This window comes from Mugil cephalus, chromosome 19 (assembly GCF_022458985.1).
Source record: "Mugil cephalus isolate CIBA_MC_2020 chromosome 19, CIBA_Mcephalus_1.1, whole genome shotgun sequence".
In the NCBI taxonomy this organism is placed as follows: domain Eukaryota; kingdom Metazoa; phylum Chordata; class Actinopteri; order Mugiliformes; family Mugilidae; genus Mugil; species Mugil cephalus.
This window is the reverse complement of record NC_061788.1, coordinates 10,800,081-10,813,392: the sequence shown is the minus strand read 5'-3', so window position 1 is coordinate 10,813,392 and position 13,312 is coordinate 10,800,081. Positions and strand designations below refer to the sequence as shown.

Sequence of the window (13,312 nt, the reverse complement as noted above, 5' to 3'; positions counted from 1 at the left end):
TGCAAGCAATGCAAATGTCGGTTTAAAGACTGCAATGGTTTACTGCCTGCATGCCTGCATACCTGCAACAGTGAACATGCATCTACAGAAATGTGAATGACAACACAACCGCAGATGAGAGGCCTCTCTTACCTGTTGCATCATGAACCGGAACGAAGCGGTGTACCGGGGCCGGGGTCGTGTCTGGAGAAGTCCTGTTTGAGTCGGAGGAGCAGGTACGACAGGTGGGGGTACATTCCCGACAGCGTTCGTGTTTTCGCCACACAATTCCTTTGCAAGTTTGTTCCACTTTCTCGATGCAAACGTGTCCAGAGACACTTGCCACCTTTGCATTTTAATTAAATCACGTCCTGGGTCTGGTTAACTCTCAAGCCGCCCCGCGCTCGGTTCAACCACACTTTGAGCTTTGCTATCACGTGACGGGAAGTCTTTATGCACACCTGTCTTTTTTTTTTTTTTTTGGTGTTTTTTTTTTTTTGTTTGTTTTTTTTTTTTTTTTAAATCGTTTTCAAACGTACTAGAAATAATAAAATAACGATAGTAATAACCAATTTTTTATGAGCACCTAACGCATACATTTTCTAATTTTACCGGGTGTACCATATGACACAGGCACGTGATCTGGGCACACCTGTGGGTGGGTACCTGCATGCTATATAACGTTTATATTTGGAAATGCTTTACACTGAATGGTCCCTCCTCATACATTTAGTGTAGCATAGACCTCTTCTGGCAAAAGTCTTTGCACATTATAGCACAAGAAAAACAATGAAAAGGTATAGTAAAATGGTGGAACTCCATCACCATCCACTACCACAATATTAGTCATCTTGCGGTTGTTACATTCAGTAAACTCATGAGAGGTTGCCTCCGATTAGTTTTTCCTAGTGTAAGTCTTTATACACAAGAGGCCCATCACAACAATAAAACAGGAAACCAAACTGAATATAAGATATAACCAACGGGACACCGTGGTTTGGGATGAAAGGCTTCAAAGTCTTTTTGGTTTTACATTCAAAATTTGAGAATTATGAATGCACCATGTTTGTGGTAAAACAGCTGCAGCCTTCCTCAGCAGTTGCAGGACCCCACCCACCTGATCCAGGATTTTGAACTCCTGGACATGAAGTCTGTCCATATGTTCTTCTTTCGTGTTTTCAATATTATATTACGATGAACACACATTCAACATTCATTTTGGAAGCTTGATCCATACTATTTATTAAAACTAAGGATATCTCAGACTTTACTGTACATCTGAAAGTTTCACCCATATTATTAGGAAAACGGTCGACAACTTTGTGCATTTTGCCTAGTAACTTTATTTGCATAGATGTCTTTCCCGTTTCTCAGATCATTGTATATTGAAAAACAAAGACACTTGGACTTTTCCTTACCATCCATGCAAGTATTTTTTGGATCTTAGCCATAGACTTTTAAATACACTATTATTTGCTGTATCAATGTCACAAACTACAAATGAAGACAGAACACAATATTATGTCATTTACATCTGTATTTTACTATCAGTCAAAAACTGAATACTTTCAATACTCAAATACACTTAAGCAGATTACACTGCCAATATGCTTAGGTGGAGAAAATCCAGATCTCTGGATAAATTCTTGTGACACATGAAGAGTTCTGTAAGTAATCATTGGTGAAAATCGAAGTGCACCCTTACAGTCCAGAACGCACCACGAAAATCTGAAGGTGTTCCCAAACATTACTGCTCCTCATCATCCAGTTCCTCGTGGAGCTCTCCATCTCCACTTCATCACAGCCTTGATCCTCCTCACAGTCTCTTCCTCATCTTGCCCTTCTTCTGTCCACCCCGTCCAAATCCTGACTTTCTCATTTCTCCGACCGCCTGCTTGCCCTTGCGGTGCTTCTTCAAGCCTCCGCTCTGAAGGAACTGCTGCTTCTGGTTCTTCTTGCGCTGCTTCAGGATCTCCTGGTTCGTTTTCAGCTCCGAGCGTACTCTGCGTCCGCCGGGCGTCCGCTCTGGACTCTGGAAGTTAGGATTCTGATGCCCTCTGCCACGGCCGCGACCTGGGATAACACAGAATGATGGGGTTGGAGGTGCAGCAAGGGTTTCTCAAGTGATTAAATGAGTGGCAAAGTAAAGATGTTGTCCTACCTCTTCCTCCTCCTCTTCCTCCTCTACCTCCTCTTCCTCCTCTACCTCCTCTTCCTCCTCCTCCTCTCCCTCCTGTTTCTCCATCTGAGCCAGATCCTCCATCGTCAAATTTGTATTTTTTCTTCCACTCCTCATAACTGTCATGCCGTTAAGTGAAATAACACCTCAACAACTCAACGCAAACTGTTGTAGAGACTGAGAAAGAACAGATCACAAAGACATATTTCCCTGGAAGGATACAAGCTCTTCCTGTTCTTGTTGTTATTGATGACCTGGCCACTCTCTATTTTGATCTTCTTCTTGTGGTCTTCCCTTCCCGACTCTCTCACAAAGCGCTTCCTCTTACGGTCCCTGCAAACAATCAACAAAAACACAAAATTATGGTGGGAAATGTGTAAAATCTGAAACATGCGTAGAGAAATAAAACGACACAGCGAACGACTGAATTTAAATTTTCACCATTTCATTATTGTTTTGTGCTGGTTCAACCGGTCGCCCTCGTCTCCCATGAGGTCGAGTACGGCCGTGGAGGCCTGCTGCTCGAAAGCGGTGCCCTCTCCGCCGAGACTTAACCTAATGACGCCGAAAACAAGACAATGGCAGTTAAAACAAATTATATTTGTTATATTTGTTGAATTGCGCTGTTTCAAACCTCACCCTCTCTCAGAGTTGAAGTCTTTTGGCCTGTATGGGATGTAATAGTTGTCATCTTTGCCCATTTGCCTGCTTTTCTTATTTTTGGGACGCTCTCCACCCTCTTCCTGAGGGCCTCTTCTTTTACCACCGACTACCTCCGAGAACACCCCCTGGTGGACACATGAACAATTACATGTAAGAAAGTGAATTGTGCATGAAATAAACATTTTCAACAATTATGGCATAATGCTTCCTTTTTTTTTATTGTGTGTATCTAAACTCTTTGGACATACATTTAGAACTAAGCATAACATAAACTTAAATTATAGAAAGACGTGTTCTCCTCGGAGTTGCAAACAGTCTTTTGTAGTTTGCATATTTATGATTTAAAATTGCACTTTAATTCACTAACTCGAAGAAGTTTGACATTTTGCAAAATACGTATTTGCTTCCTGGCGGATGAAATGCAGGAGAAAATCAATACCTCACCAATTTTGGTATATCACAATGCTATTTCCTCCATGCACCACATACAGATTTGTTTTGTTTATTACCTTGAGATCCTCCTCTTCCTCCTCCTCATCTGTGCCTCGTGTGTGGTCATATGCTGCACTGGTGGTGGGGTGGGCCGGCTGATGCAGCTTGCTTTCTGCATCCAGGACTTCTTTCTTCTTGCTGAATTTGTCCACTAACCGCGTGTCCTTGGTGCGTTTGGCCCGCATCACCTCGCTGGCTGACGTCTTGTTGCTGGAGTTGATTTCGAAGATGGTCTACGTCGAGACGAAAGGAGATATTAAGACGTGTTTTATCACGAAACATCACATCGCTAAGAGATCATTTCCTCTAACTCACCGCTTTGGATTTGTAGCCCTTGATGGCGTCAACTATTTGAAGACGCTCCAATTCCATTTTCTCTAAACCTGCCCCTGAAACAAGATTAAAAAAAAAAAAATCAGTTACCTTCCATCATCGCGCTTAACTTTCTTACGTCCTGTCATAATTTAACATCTTCTGAACTGACCGAGCAGTGGATGGACACCCATCGTGGACAAATCTGTGTTTTTGACCCGTCTGATGGACTCTGGTGAGGGGTTTGGCCGGGACTTGAGGTACTGCTTGTAGGCGTTCTCTGAGACACGGTGCAGATTTTGCAGCTCCATCGAGTTTTCGTGAGTCGTGATCAGGTGAGAACTCTCATCGTCCAAGATGCTCTGAGGGACTCGGCCAAACACGCCGTCTGAATCTGGAGGAGGAGGAGGAGGAGAAGGAAAGGGGAGGCTTAGACAAGGATGCAGTTTACGCAGCACAAGAATAAATAGAGCAATACGTAAAATATATCAGGAGTTTTAGATGTGCAGGACATCGATCCAAGAGTTCATTAGTCCAAGACTTGGCAGAGCATTCTGCTTACCTGGCATGTGCTCAGCTGTGGCAAACTGTACCGGCCTCCCGACGAAGAGGTGGAGGTCATAGACAAACGGCATCTCGTCTGGACAAATCAAGCTGTAGGTTGTGCCGCTCCGACCCGCACGTCCCACACGGCCTGGTGGTGAAAAAAGCAGAAGGTCACTTTAATTTATCTGGTCACTTTAAAGATTTGAGAAAAAAAATAGATTACCCACCGACTCTGTGCAAGAACAGTTTGGACTTGGAAGGGAAGTTGTAGTTGATGACATTGTCCAGCAGGGGGATGTCTATACCACGGGCGGCGACGTCAGTCACGATGAGCACCATGGCTTTCCGATGCACAAACTTCCCTATGTTGATCTTCCTGGCGGTTTGGTCAAGGGCGCTGTAGATGTAGGCGCACTCGATGCCTTCTGAAGTCAGCAGCTGGAGATCGAAACAAAAGATTAATGACAGCTCTAAGGATAAATACACACAAACAAAAAACAAAACCGAGTTATCCTGATGTTGTCTTACCTCCTTCAGGTACTCTACGTGGTGTTTGGTGGCAGCAAAAACCACCGTCTGTTCCTGAGGCTTCGCTACGTTCCTCAGGAGGTGGAGCAGGAGCGCAGGCTTGTCGTCCATACGCAGGTAAAAGAATGCGAGCTGTAGGACAACGGGAGAAAATGAAATATTTTGAAAAGGTTGTCCAAATAGTGTGCACACATGAAGCATAACATGATGCTTGTTCCAGTACATCCCACAGATACTTGATCAGTTTGGGATTTAGTGAATTTGGAGTCCAGGTCAATGCAAGTTGTCATAATATGGTCAATGTTATTTACTTCTCCTATCAGTGGTCATAATGTTATGCCTGTTTGACTGATATGGGAAACGCCGTCTCTTTACCTTAATCTGGTCACTGAGTTTCGAATCCACATCCAAACGTAACAGCACAGGTTCTGTCAGACCTGGAAACGAAGATTATTTAGCGAAGCCGTTTACAAACCTCATAAACCTTTCTAAAACCATTAAAAGACTGTCGATCTCACCAGCTCTGGCAAACTCCACCAGCAGTTTGGGCAGAGTGGCAGAGAACAGCAGAGTCTGTCTGGTGTCTGGAAGCCTCCGGATGATCTCCTCCAGCTGCTCGGCGAAACCCATTTCGAACAACCTGAGCGGAGGGAGAACGGGCGCGGTACGAGCTCACACACGTGCACAAGTGAATTCGGATTTGTCAAATCTGAAACAGTGTGAAATTTCTCACCTGTCAGCCTCGTCAAACACCACGTACTCCACGTTGTTCAACTTCAGGTTCATCTCCTTGGCAACGTGCATGAGACGACCGGGCGTACCGATAATTCTGCAGGAGGAGGATGGAGATAGAGGTTTTTGTGCAATGCATTGATGGGGACATTTATAAAGTAGCGCTGCAGTTAAACGCTTACATGTCAGGGTTTTCATGCAGAGCAGCAAACTGATCTTCCATCCTGAAAAACAACAGAGACATTTATATTAACCCCAGTGGTAAAACAGAAAACTGTGAAAACTCTAAAGGCATACTGTGGAGTCACAAACCTGTCTCCACCGAGGATTAAAGCCGTCTTGAGGCCAGTGAATTTTCCCAACTACAACAATAAAGAAAATAAAGAAAACATCGAGCGATATTTTTATTTACTCTTAACACATAACAGATTAAGCACACTGCAACTACAGATTTAATTAATCCAGCATCAGCCAATTTAAAAGAACATATCAGTGTACAAGCTGACTGACCTCTTTTGTGAATTTCATGGTCTGCAGGGCCAACTCTCTAGTGGGGGTCAGGATGAGGGCCCTGGCTCCTGTTTGCGCTTGAGGAGCCTTCAGCTTCTCAAACATGGGCACCAGGAAAGCGGCCGTCTTACCGCTGCCGGTCCTCGCCATGGCTACGACATCCTTTCCGTCCAAAATCACAGGGATTGTCTGAAGTGACGAAGAAAGGATTGAGAATTAATGCCAAAGACATGATCACAGTTTGAAGATCCTGAAGGGACGCAGACATACCTTTCTCTGGATGGGTGTAGGGACTTTGTAGCCCTTCTTCATGACTCCTTTATACACGGGGTAACTGAGACCTAAGACAAAACATGAAGTGGTCAAACAGCTTGGCTTGTCAGCAGTCCAAAATGGATGAGAATGACAAGCAGTGGGCATGCTACTTTCTCACACTTACCCATGGACTGAAACCCTCCAGACTTCTTCTTCTTCTTGTTTTGGGCTCTGACCAGCTCCCTGGTGTCGGGCTCCACATCTGACAATGCGTCCGATGCCGCAGGGAATCGCGGCAGTTTCCTCCCAGGCTGTGAGACGAATGAGAAAACACAACCTTATTTTTTAAACAACCAGAAATGAGTGCCATGTGACATCTTCAAAATTTAGATAGAGTTGTCTCTGCATAAGTTGAAAAACGACACTGGTTTTCTGAGAAAAATTATCATATGGTGAGGACTAATTGCGAAACAGTAGCATGGCCTTTTCCCCTTGAAAGTTAAAGTTTACGTCATTAAAGCATAATCACTTTAAGAGTTTGAAGGCTGAAATTTCTGGTGTCTAGATTATACAATGAAGAGTTTCTGTTATTTAGACGTTCAGTATATAACCGATATAAACAGAGTGGACAGTCAGCAACACAATTCAACAGCACCACCAACTAAACCCTCCAAAACGAATAAACACCTCTCAGACTTTTCATCGGAATTGTCAACAACTATTTATATGTCAATCAACAATATATCAACTATATAGTTTCAGTAAACAGTTCAGGTATCAGATTAAAACTCACTGAGATATGAACAAGAGTGTGACACCTGTAAAACATGTTGTTGGTGATGCTCAACTCTGTTGAGACTAAAATAAAAATTCTTTGTGTCAACAAACGCTGAACATAAATGCAGACGTAGTGTCAAGCCCATTAAAGTGATGGCCTGTGTTCTATGAGTGAAGTAAATAAGGATCACTTTCAGGGGGCATCCGGATTTGAACCGGAGACCTCTTGATCTGCAGTCAAATGCTCTACCACTGAGCTATACCCCCTGTGACCAACCACAACACCGTGTACGTTTCTGAAAGTAGCAGCTATACCAGCATACAATATACTTATGTAATAACTTATTAACATAGAAGTCAGTGGTCGCATACTGAGTTAGTTGTTTAAAAGCGGTGTTTCTTACAGAATCATCGTCCTTAATTTCAAAGTGTCCAGTGTCAGAATCAGAGTCCTGCTCTACGTTGGCGGTGTGTCTCTTCTTCTTCGTCAGTTTCTTCTTCCTCTGGGCCATCCTGCCGCTTCCGAGTCCCTTTAGGCTGTCGCCCGATAACTTGACTTTACAGATTATTAAATATATCTAGTTTTCAGCCCAGCTCATGACATCTCAACACACAACAACGCGGTGAGCAGCCATGTTGGAAACACGTGTGAGACTTTTTTTCCTTTTTTGTTTTCTTCTGTCTTGTATTACTGTTGTTATGTAGCTCGAAGGTCAATACTGCCACCTACTGTTACGGAGGTCACACTTTTTATTTTATCTTGACTCGATACACTGTGCTACAGCCTCGTTTTATTTTCTAGTGTAATAACATCTAATTTACATACATTTTTTTCTGTCTATATCAAAGGTCTGGATTTTGGTGAAATTTGAGAAGCAGATCAACACTAACTCAAATCATCAGGCTCTTTATAGGCAGTCTATACATAATGTTATTTTCTTTTATATGTAAGTAATTATTTTAATATCTCCTAAAAACAACACATCAGTTTTTGTATTACCAATAAGAGCAGAGTGAATTTACAATAATAAAAAAAGTCAAAATACATATTTTCTGGACAGTTTCTGATATATTTTGCCCTCCGAAACTCATGGATGGGGCACGTATTTCAAAGTAAAAAGAGCATACATTAAAATGTCTTACAACATATTTATATAACTCACTTTATCAGTGTATTCCTTTTTGTTGCATAACAGTTGGAAGTGACTATATATTTTGGCAAAGCCTACCTATCAAACCTAGCTGCCACGCTACTGGAAATTTTAAAATATGCTATGAGATGCCTCCAAAAGAAACTGCACCAAACATAAACTCTGAGACAGAATCTTTACACTTCAGCATTGAGTACTGTGTTAACCTTAGGGTTCTGTCCTTTAATGTCATTTATATTGCACATGTACTAATCTGCAGAAATTACACAGAAGACTGTAATTTTTTAATGCAAATAAGTTCTGTTCATTGCTAGAGTTTTCTACAAAGCCATATTTTATCATTCTTTACTCTTCTACAAAACAGAGCTCTCCCATTCTTGTGGCTTATGCGAAATACACTCTTTGACAGCCTTGAATTAAAATGATTCTTACACAACCGGATGAATCAGTAAGGGGTTTCTCGCTTCTGTTCTCATTCTGGTTTATCCTAAAGCAGTTTAGGATAGGTAAATTTGTCAAAAGGTGCCAATAATCCTACAATAATCCTTGAATCTGCTTCCTTTGCACATTGATTATTGGTTAAAAAAAATGTCATTTGTTTTTTATTAAAATACAAGGGCTAACAAAACAGCTGTCCAAGATATCAAGAATATGTAATAATAACTGTGTATAAAAATGGTACATTTCCCATATTGGTCAATGTGTCTTAGCCTATGGCACACTTTGCATTTGCTTTTGAATTTCAGTTGTTCATAACCAGCCCCAGTTTACATTTTTTAAATCACCCAGTGGAAATGTGTCCTTTGGATGATAACACTGACACTAATATGGCAGCCAAAACGTGTGTCGCGCTGTTTGAAGTCAGTGGGCTGATGTACAGTAAATAAGTCAACACCATGGCAACAGCCTGGAGCTAATGCCATTCATATTCTCTCGCACAGCCGAGCGTCGGTGGCCTGGAACCAAATCTGTTCAGGAAACTGAGAGAGCTGCAGGGTTTCAAACATGAATGTAAAAAGAAAAAAGAAAAGGTGTAGCAGCAACTCATCTATACGTGTAAAGATTTAAATGATAGAGCGATAAAGGATTTAGGATATGAAGCTGGCAGCACTGAGGAAGACTGTCGTGGATTGGCACCCAGATATATTGGCATCAGTGCACTCCAAAGCCTCTGGCAGTGTCTTAACTTCCCCTCTATGTCAAGCTCTTCTGAATCACTGCTTCATCATGATGTTTTCTGATATTGCTTATTATTCATGAGGCGGGGCTTTTAATGGTTTCGTCGATGTGTGTCTGGAGCTCAAAGAAAATAGAGTACCGTGTTTTGATTTTTCCTGTTGCGAGCCAGGCTAAATGACACTCCACCTCTCACAGATCCCCCCCAGAGCCCGGTTATCGATTTCACTAAGTGTAACGGTAAGATCTTTAAATTACAAACATTTGATTTATGTGACGTAGTTAAGATGCAGTCTGAGTGCAGGGGATTAACAGTGGAATATGCGACCATTATTACGCAGCTATTACACAAATACACCGGTTCACCGCACAGTCAACGACTAAATGGGCACTGAATAAAAGACACTAACAGATGTCAAAAGTCTCAGGTTGGATTTTAATAAAGATCCGTGTGTGTGTGTGTGTGTGTGTTTGTGTAGCAGATGCCGCCTCTAATCCTCTGAGATTGAGGGGAATGTTTAAATTAAGAGATTACTGAGCTGATGGTTTGCAGAGCTAAGCTTTTAAATGGGGGTAGCAGTTAAACATTCTTCCATCCTATCTGTGTCAATTCAATTATTTATCTGCTGCTCTTCCAAAAAAAAAAAAAAAAAAAGACAAGATAAAAACTGGCCATGGGTTCAGCGGACCTTTTTAAAAATAGGCCAAACATCCAATTAGTAGTAGCAGCATATTAGGCAGGCAAGTCCCTCCAGCAAGCCTTCAAATGCTGGTTTGATTTTTCCACGCCAGGCACTGCACATCCGAGGGGCAAATTAATCGCCCAAATCTGATAACGGCTTTTCAAAAAGTTTTAACCGGCTGCATGGGGAGGAAACATCAGCGTTGGAGTCGCATCTCGGGAAGTGATTATTACCAAACTGTGAAAGGCAAACGTTACTGGGAATTTTGAACTAAAACTGATATTTGTATTACTGTGAAACTTTTTTTTTTGTTATCCCATAATCTGATATAATCTAATCGATGCATGTAGCAATTTTAACCCGTGGTAAGACCTGATAATGTACATGTGCATAAAAAAAGGTTTGAATTACCGTAACTCACCAATGGACCAATGGAAATGGACCAATGGAAAATTCAAAGTGCACTGGGAAGTTGGGCTTTCTGGGGAAAAAAACTGCCATTACGGTAATTATGACGCACTGCTGCCATCGGCTGCATGTTGGGGAGCGACGCAAGACCGGGGAGACCCAGGAAGAGAGAGTTGCTTGGAGGAATTTGTTGACAAAAGCAGAGCTTCCCAGTGTTCAACCACACTTTGAATTTTGCCAATAGAGCAACCAACTGTGAGTTACAGTAATTCAAATACCACATGCCTTAAAGGGTTAAGATTACGAGGAACATATCCTCAAGTATTTCGACAGGCGCCTTAGCTGTACACTAGTTAAAAAGCATGTCCTCAGCACAATGTGCCTCGAGACAAACAACCGGCACGCATCATGCGGCACGCTTTGAGCAACCCAGCCACGAAGACAGGTCTCAGGCCAGTCAGAGAGAGGGTCAGGGCCCGGGCTGGGGCTCACTGGGCTGGCCTTACACTGTTAATGTAATAGTGCCACACCTAGTGATGGCAGCAGATGGTGAGGAGGCCCCGGGCTTTACCCTCAGGCTCCTGGGCACAGGGATGGAGCAGCCAAGCACAAAATATCTGGCCACTGATTGGACCGTGTTGCACTCGATGCCACGGGCGGATAAGATGCTGGAGAGGAGCAACGCTTACATGCTTGAGAAGACTTATAATTATGGTAACTCGGTAGGTTCTCTGGACCCTCCACTCGCACATTCTGCTACATATTGTAGCGTGTTAGGTCACTAAATGGGAATGCATCACCTTTCATATTGCTTGTGATCCAAGGATCATCACAATGAAAGGAACGCACATGCTGCATGTGGTCAGTGAAAACATCAGTTTTTAGGCCGCACAAGTAAAACTCTTACAACCGCGCTGACAACACTAAACAAATAAAAGAAACCTACATGAGGTGCAAGGAAAATCTGTTGAATTAAACCTGATGATCAATCACAAGCGAGAGGACAAAGAGGAAACGTTACATTAAATGCACATGAGTTATTATTTCACAGCAAGGTGCATTTTAGCTCATGCAGCTTAAATGCATCAGCTCAAGTGGAAACAATGTATTTTGGGACCCGATGCGGCGCGTGCCAAAATCTCACTATTTGTCATTCACGTAAAAATGGTGGGAGTTCCTGTTAAAAGGGTAATAAAGCAAAAATTCAGAAGTGCTTACGCTTCTACAAGTGAACCTAAGCCTTAGACGCTGAGACGCCTCCTTTGCTGTATAAGGAGGATCCGGCTTTGCTCTGCCTTCAGTGTGAAACTGCAGAGGCACATACATTCGGTCAAACTTTCAATTACATTCCGGGTGCTAAAAGGACAGTTTCCCTTCAAGGCTCTTGCAGTTAATCTTGGAGCAAGCGGCAGCATTAAGGCGATAATCACGGGACATGTGACAAATGCACAAAAACTGTCCCCGGAGGGAGGCGAGGGGGACCCCCGAGGATTTCCACAAGCAGCCAAACTGGTCGTGGAGCTTTGTTTGGATGTGCCACCAGAACGTGCCTCCGCGTTTGCTGGAGTGATGTGGTCAAACACCACAGGATTACTGCTAATTATCACTGCAGAGAATCCCCCACCCACCCCCTTCGGGCCGTGTTCAGGACTTAATGACCATTTTCAGTTTCATCTCTTGTGCAGTTTTTGTGGAGGGTTATGTGCAGTGACAGAATTGAAGCCCACAGAGCAGAATTAACTTTTCATGTATCCCCCCCTCCGCCCCCTCACATCACTGTTGTTTCATTTTGGTCGACCTCGGGCCCCGCTCCTCCTCTCGTGTCTTAATTCCAATTTTCATCAAGAATTTAAACAGCGCATTCTTCCCTATTCTCGTCAGAGCCATTCTAAACTAGCCACCGCGGGGGGACTTTAAAGGGTATTTAAAGCAGCTATTGTGTGTCATAAGATAAGACAGGGGCAGCGCGGGGGGAAGACTCACTTTCATCACTCTTGTACTGCTGGACCTCCTCTGCCCGTCCTCCACCCTTCTCTCTTTCATGGCTTTATCACTCAGAGGCTCAAGCAGCTCAGTGGAATATAAATGAATAAGGGCTGTAAGACGGGGGGGAGAGAGGAAAAAAGGTCGAGGCGAAAATTGCATGAGCACGCCAGCGGTGGGACTTTAACAAGGGCTGTTCTTTCATGCTTCACGCCACTCAGTTTGGCCGAGTTGACGCGCAAGGAATAACTTCACATTACAGATTAATCACCTCCGTCCGTGGCAAATGGAAATGGTTGCAGTGCGGAGTTGTGTTCACTCACTTTAAGGTTACAGTCCCCGCATAGGAATATTCATTAAACGGCATCTAAAAACAGCATCTTCCCCATCCCTTTCCCCTTCCCTCGTGCACACAACAACTGTTCACATGGCTCTCTCTACCTAACATATGCTCCGCACAGATAGTACACACTGCTGGCATTTCCTTTCCTCTCGCTCTTTTCCTCTTGCACACACGCACAAACAATGACTCACGAATAAAAGCAGACGACTCAGACGCAGCTGCACACGCTTACAAATAACAAGAGGCACCTGTGTGTGTGTGTGTGTGCGTGCAAAAGCATACCACCAACATGAACTGCAGGACATGATTAGCCATTGTTTTCTTTTCTAAATGAGCATGCATGTAATGATAGCTCTCGGGCCGTGATTAAAACATATGTGGAAAAATCTCCCCCCTGCTCCCGTTAATATTTCCCGAATATGAATGATAGCAATCACTGGGAACCATCTATCAGGCCGGACCATATGTTGCTTTGGGTGGGGAGGGAATGAGGGCTTACCACAAAGCCTGCCTTATCCTCTGGCATTACAGTCTCTAAGAAAGGATTTAGTCTTTAATTCTCGATTAGATAGAATTTTCTCCCCAGTGCGCCAGT

The 13,312-nt window shown here is 43.2% G+C and overlaps 1 protein-coding gene and 1 non-coding gene across 2 annotated transcripts; both read right to left on the bottom strand.

Annotated features, from left to right (window-relative positions):
* Positions 1 to 1,501: 1,501 nt before the first annotated feature.
* On the bottom strand, positions 1,502 to 7,628 carry ddx54 (DEAD (Asp-Glu-Ala-Asp) box polypeptide 54). The gene is made up of 20 exons (XM_047570537.1): positions 7,378 to 7,628; positions 6,381 to 6,507; positions 6,212 to 6,282; positions 5,942 to 6,130; positions 5,744 to 5,793; positions 5,614 to 5,655; positions 5,433 to 5,528; positions 5,218 to 5,339; positions 5,075 to 5,136; positions 4,700 to 4,831; positions 4,399 to 4,609; positions 4,188 to 4,319; positions 3,798 to 4,019; positions 3,629 to 3,702; positions 3,331 to 3,546; positions 2,798 to 2,946; positions 2,600 to 2,713; positions 2,381 to 2,491; positions 2,141 to 2,277; positions 1,502 to 2,052 (listed from the first exon to the last, which is right to left on the bottom strand). Exons 1-20 carry the CDS (start codon positions 7,483 to 7,485, stop codon positions 1,796 to 1,798), a joined length of 2,622 nt encoding a protein of 873 aa, XP_047426493.1. The 5' UTR covers positions 7,486 to 7,628; the 3' UTR covers positions 1,502 to 1,795.
* On the bottom strand, positions 7,169 to 7,240 carry trnac-gca. Its single transcript has one exon. It is a non-coding gene; the product is annotated as a tRNA-Cys (tRNA).
* Positions 7,629 to 13,312: the final 5,684 nt, after the last annotated feature.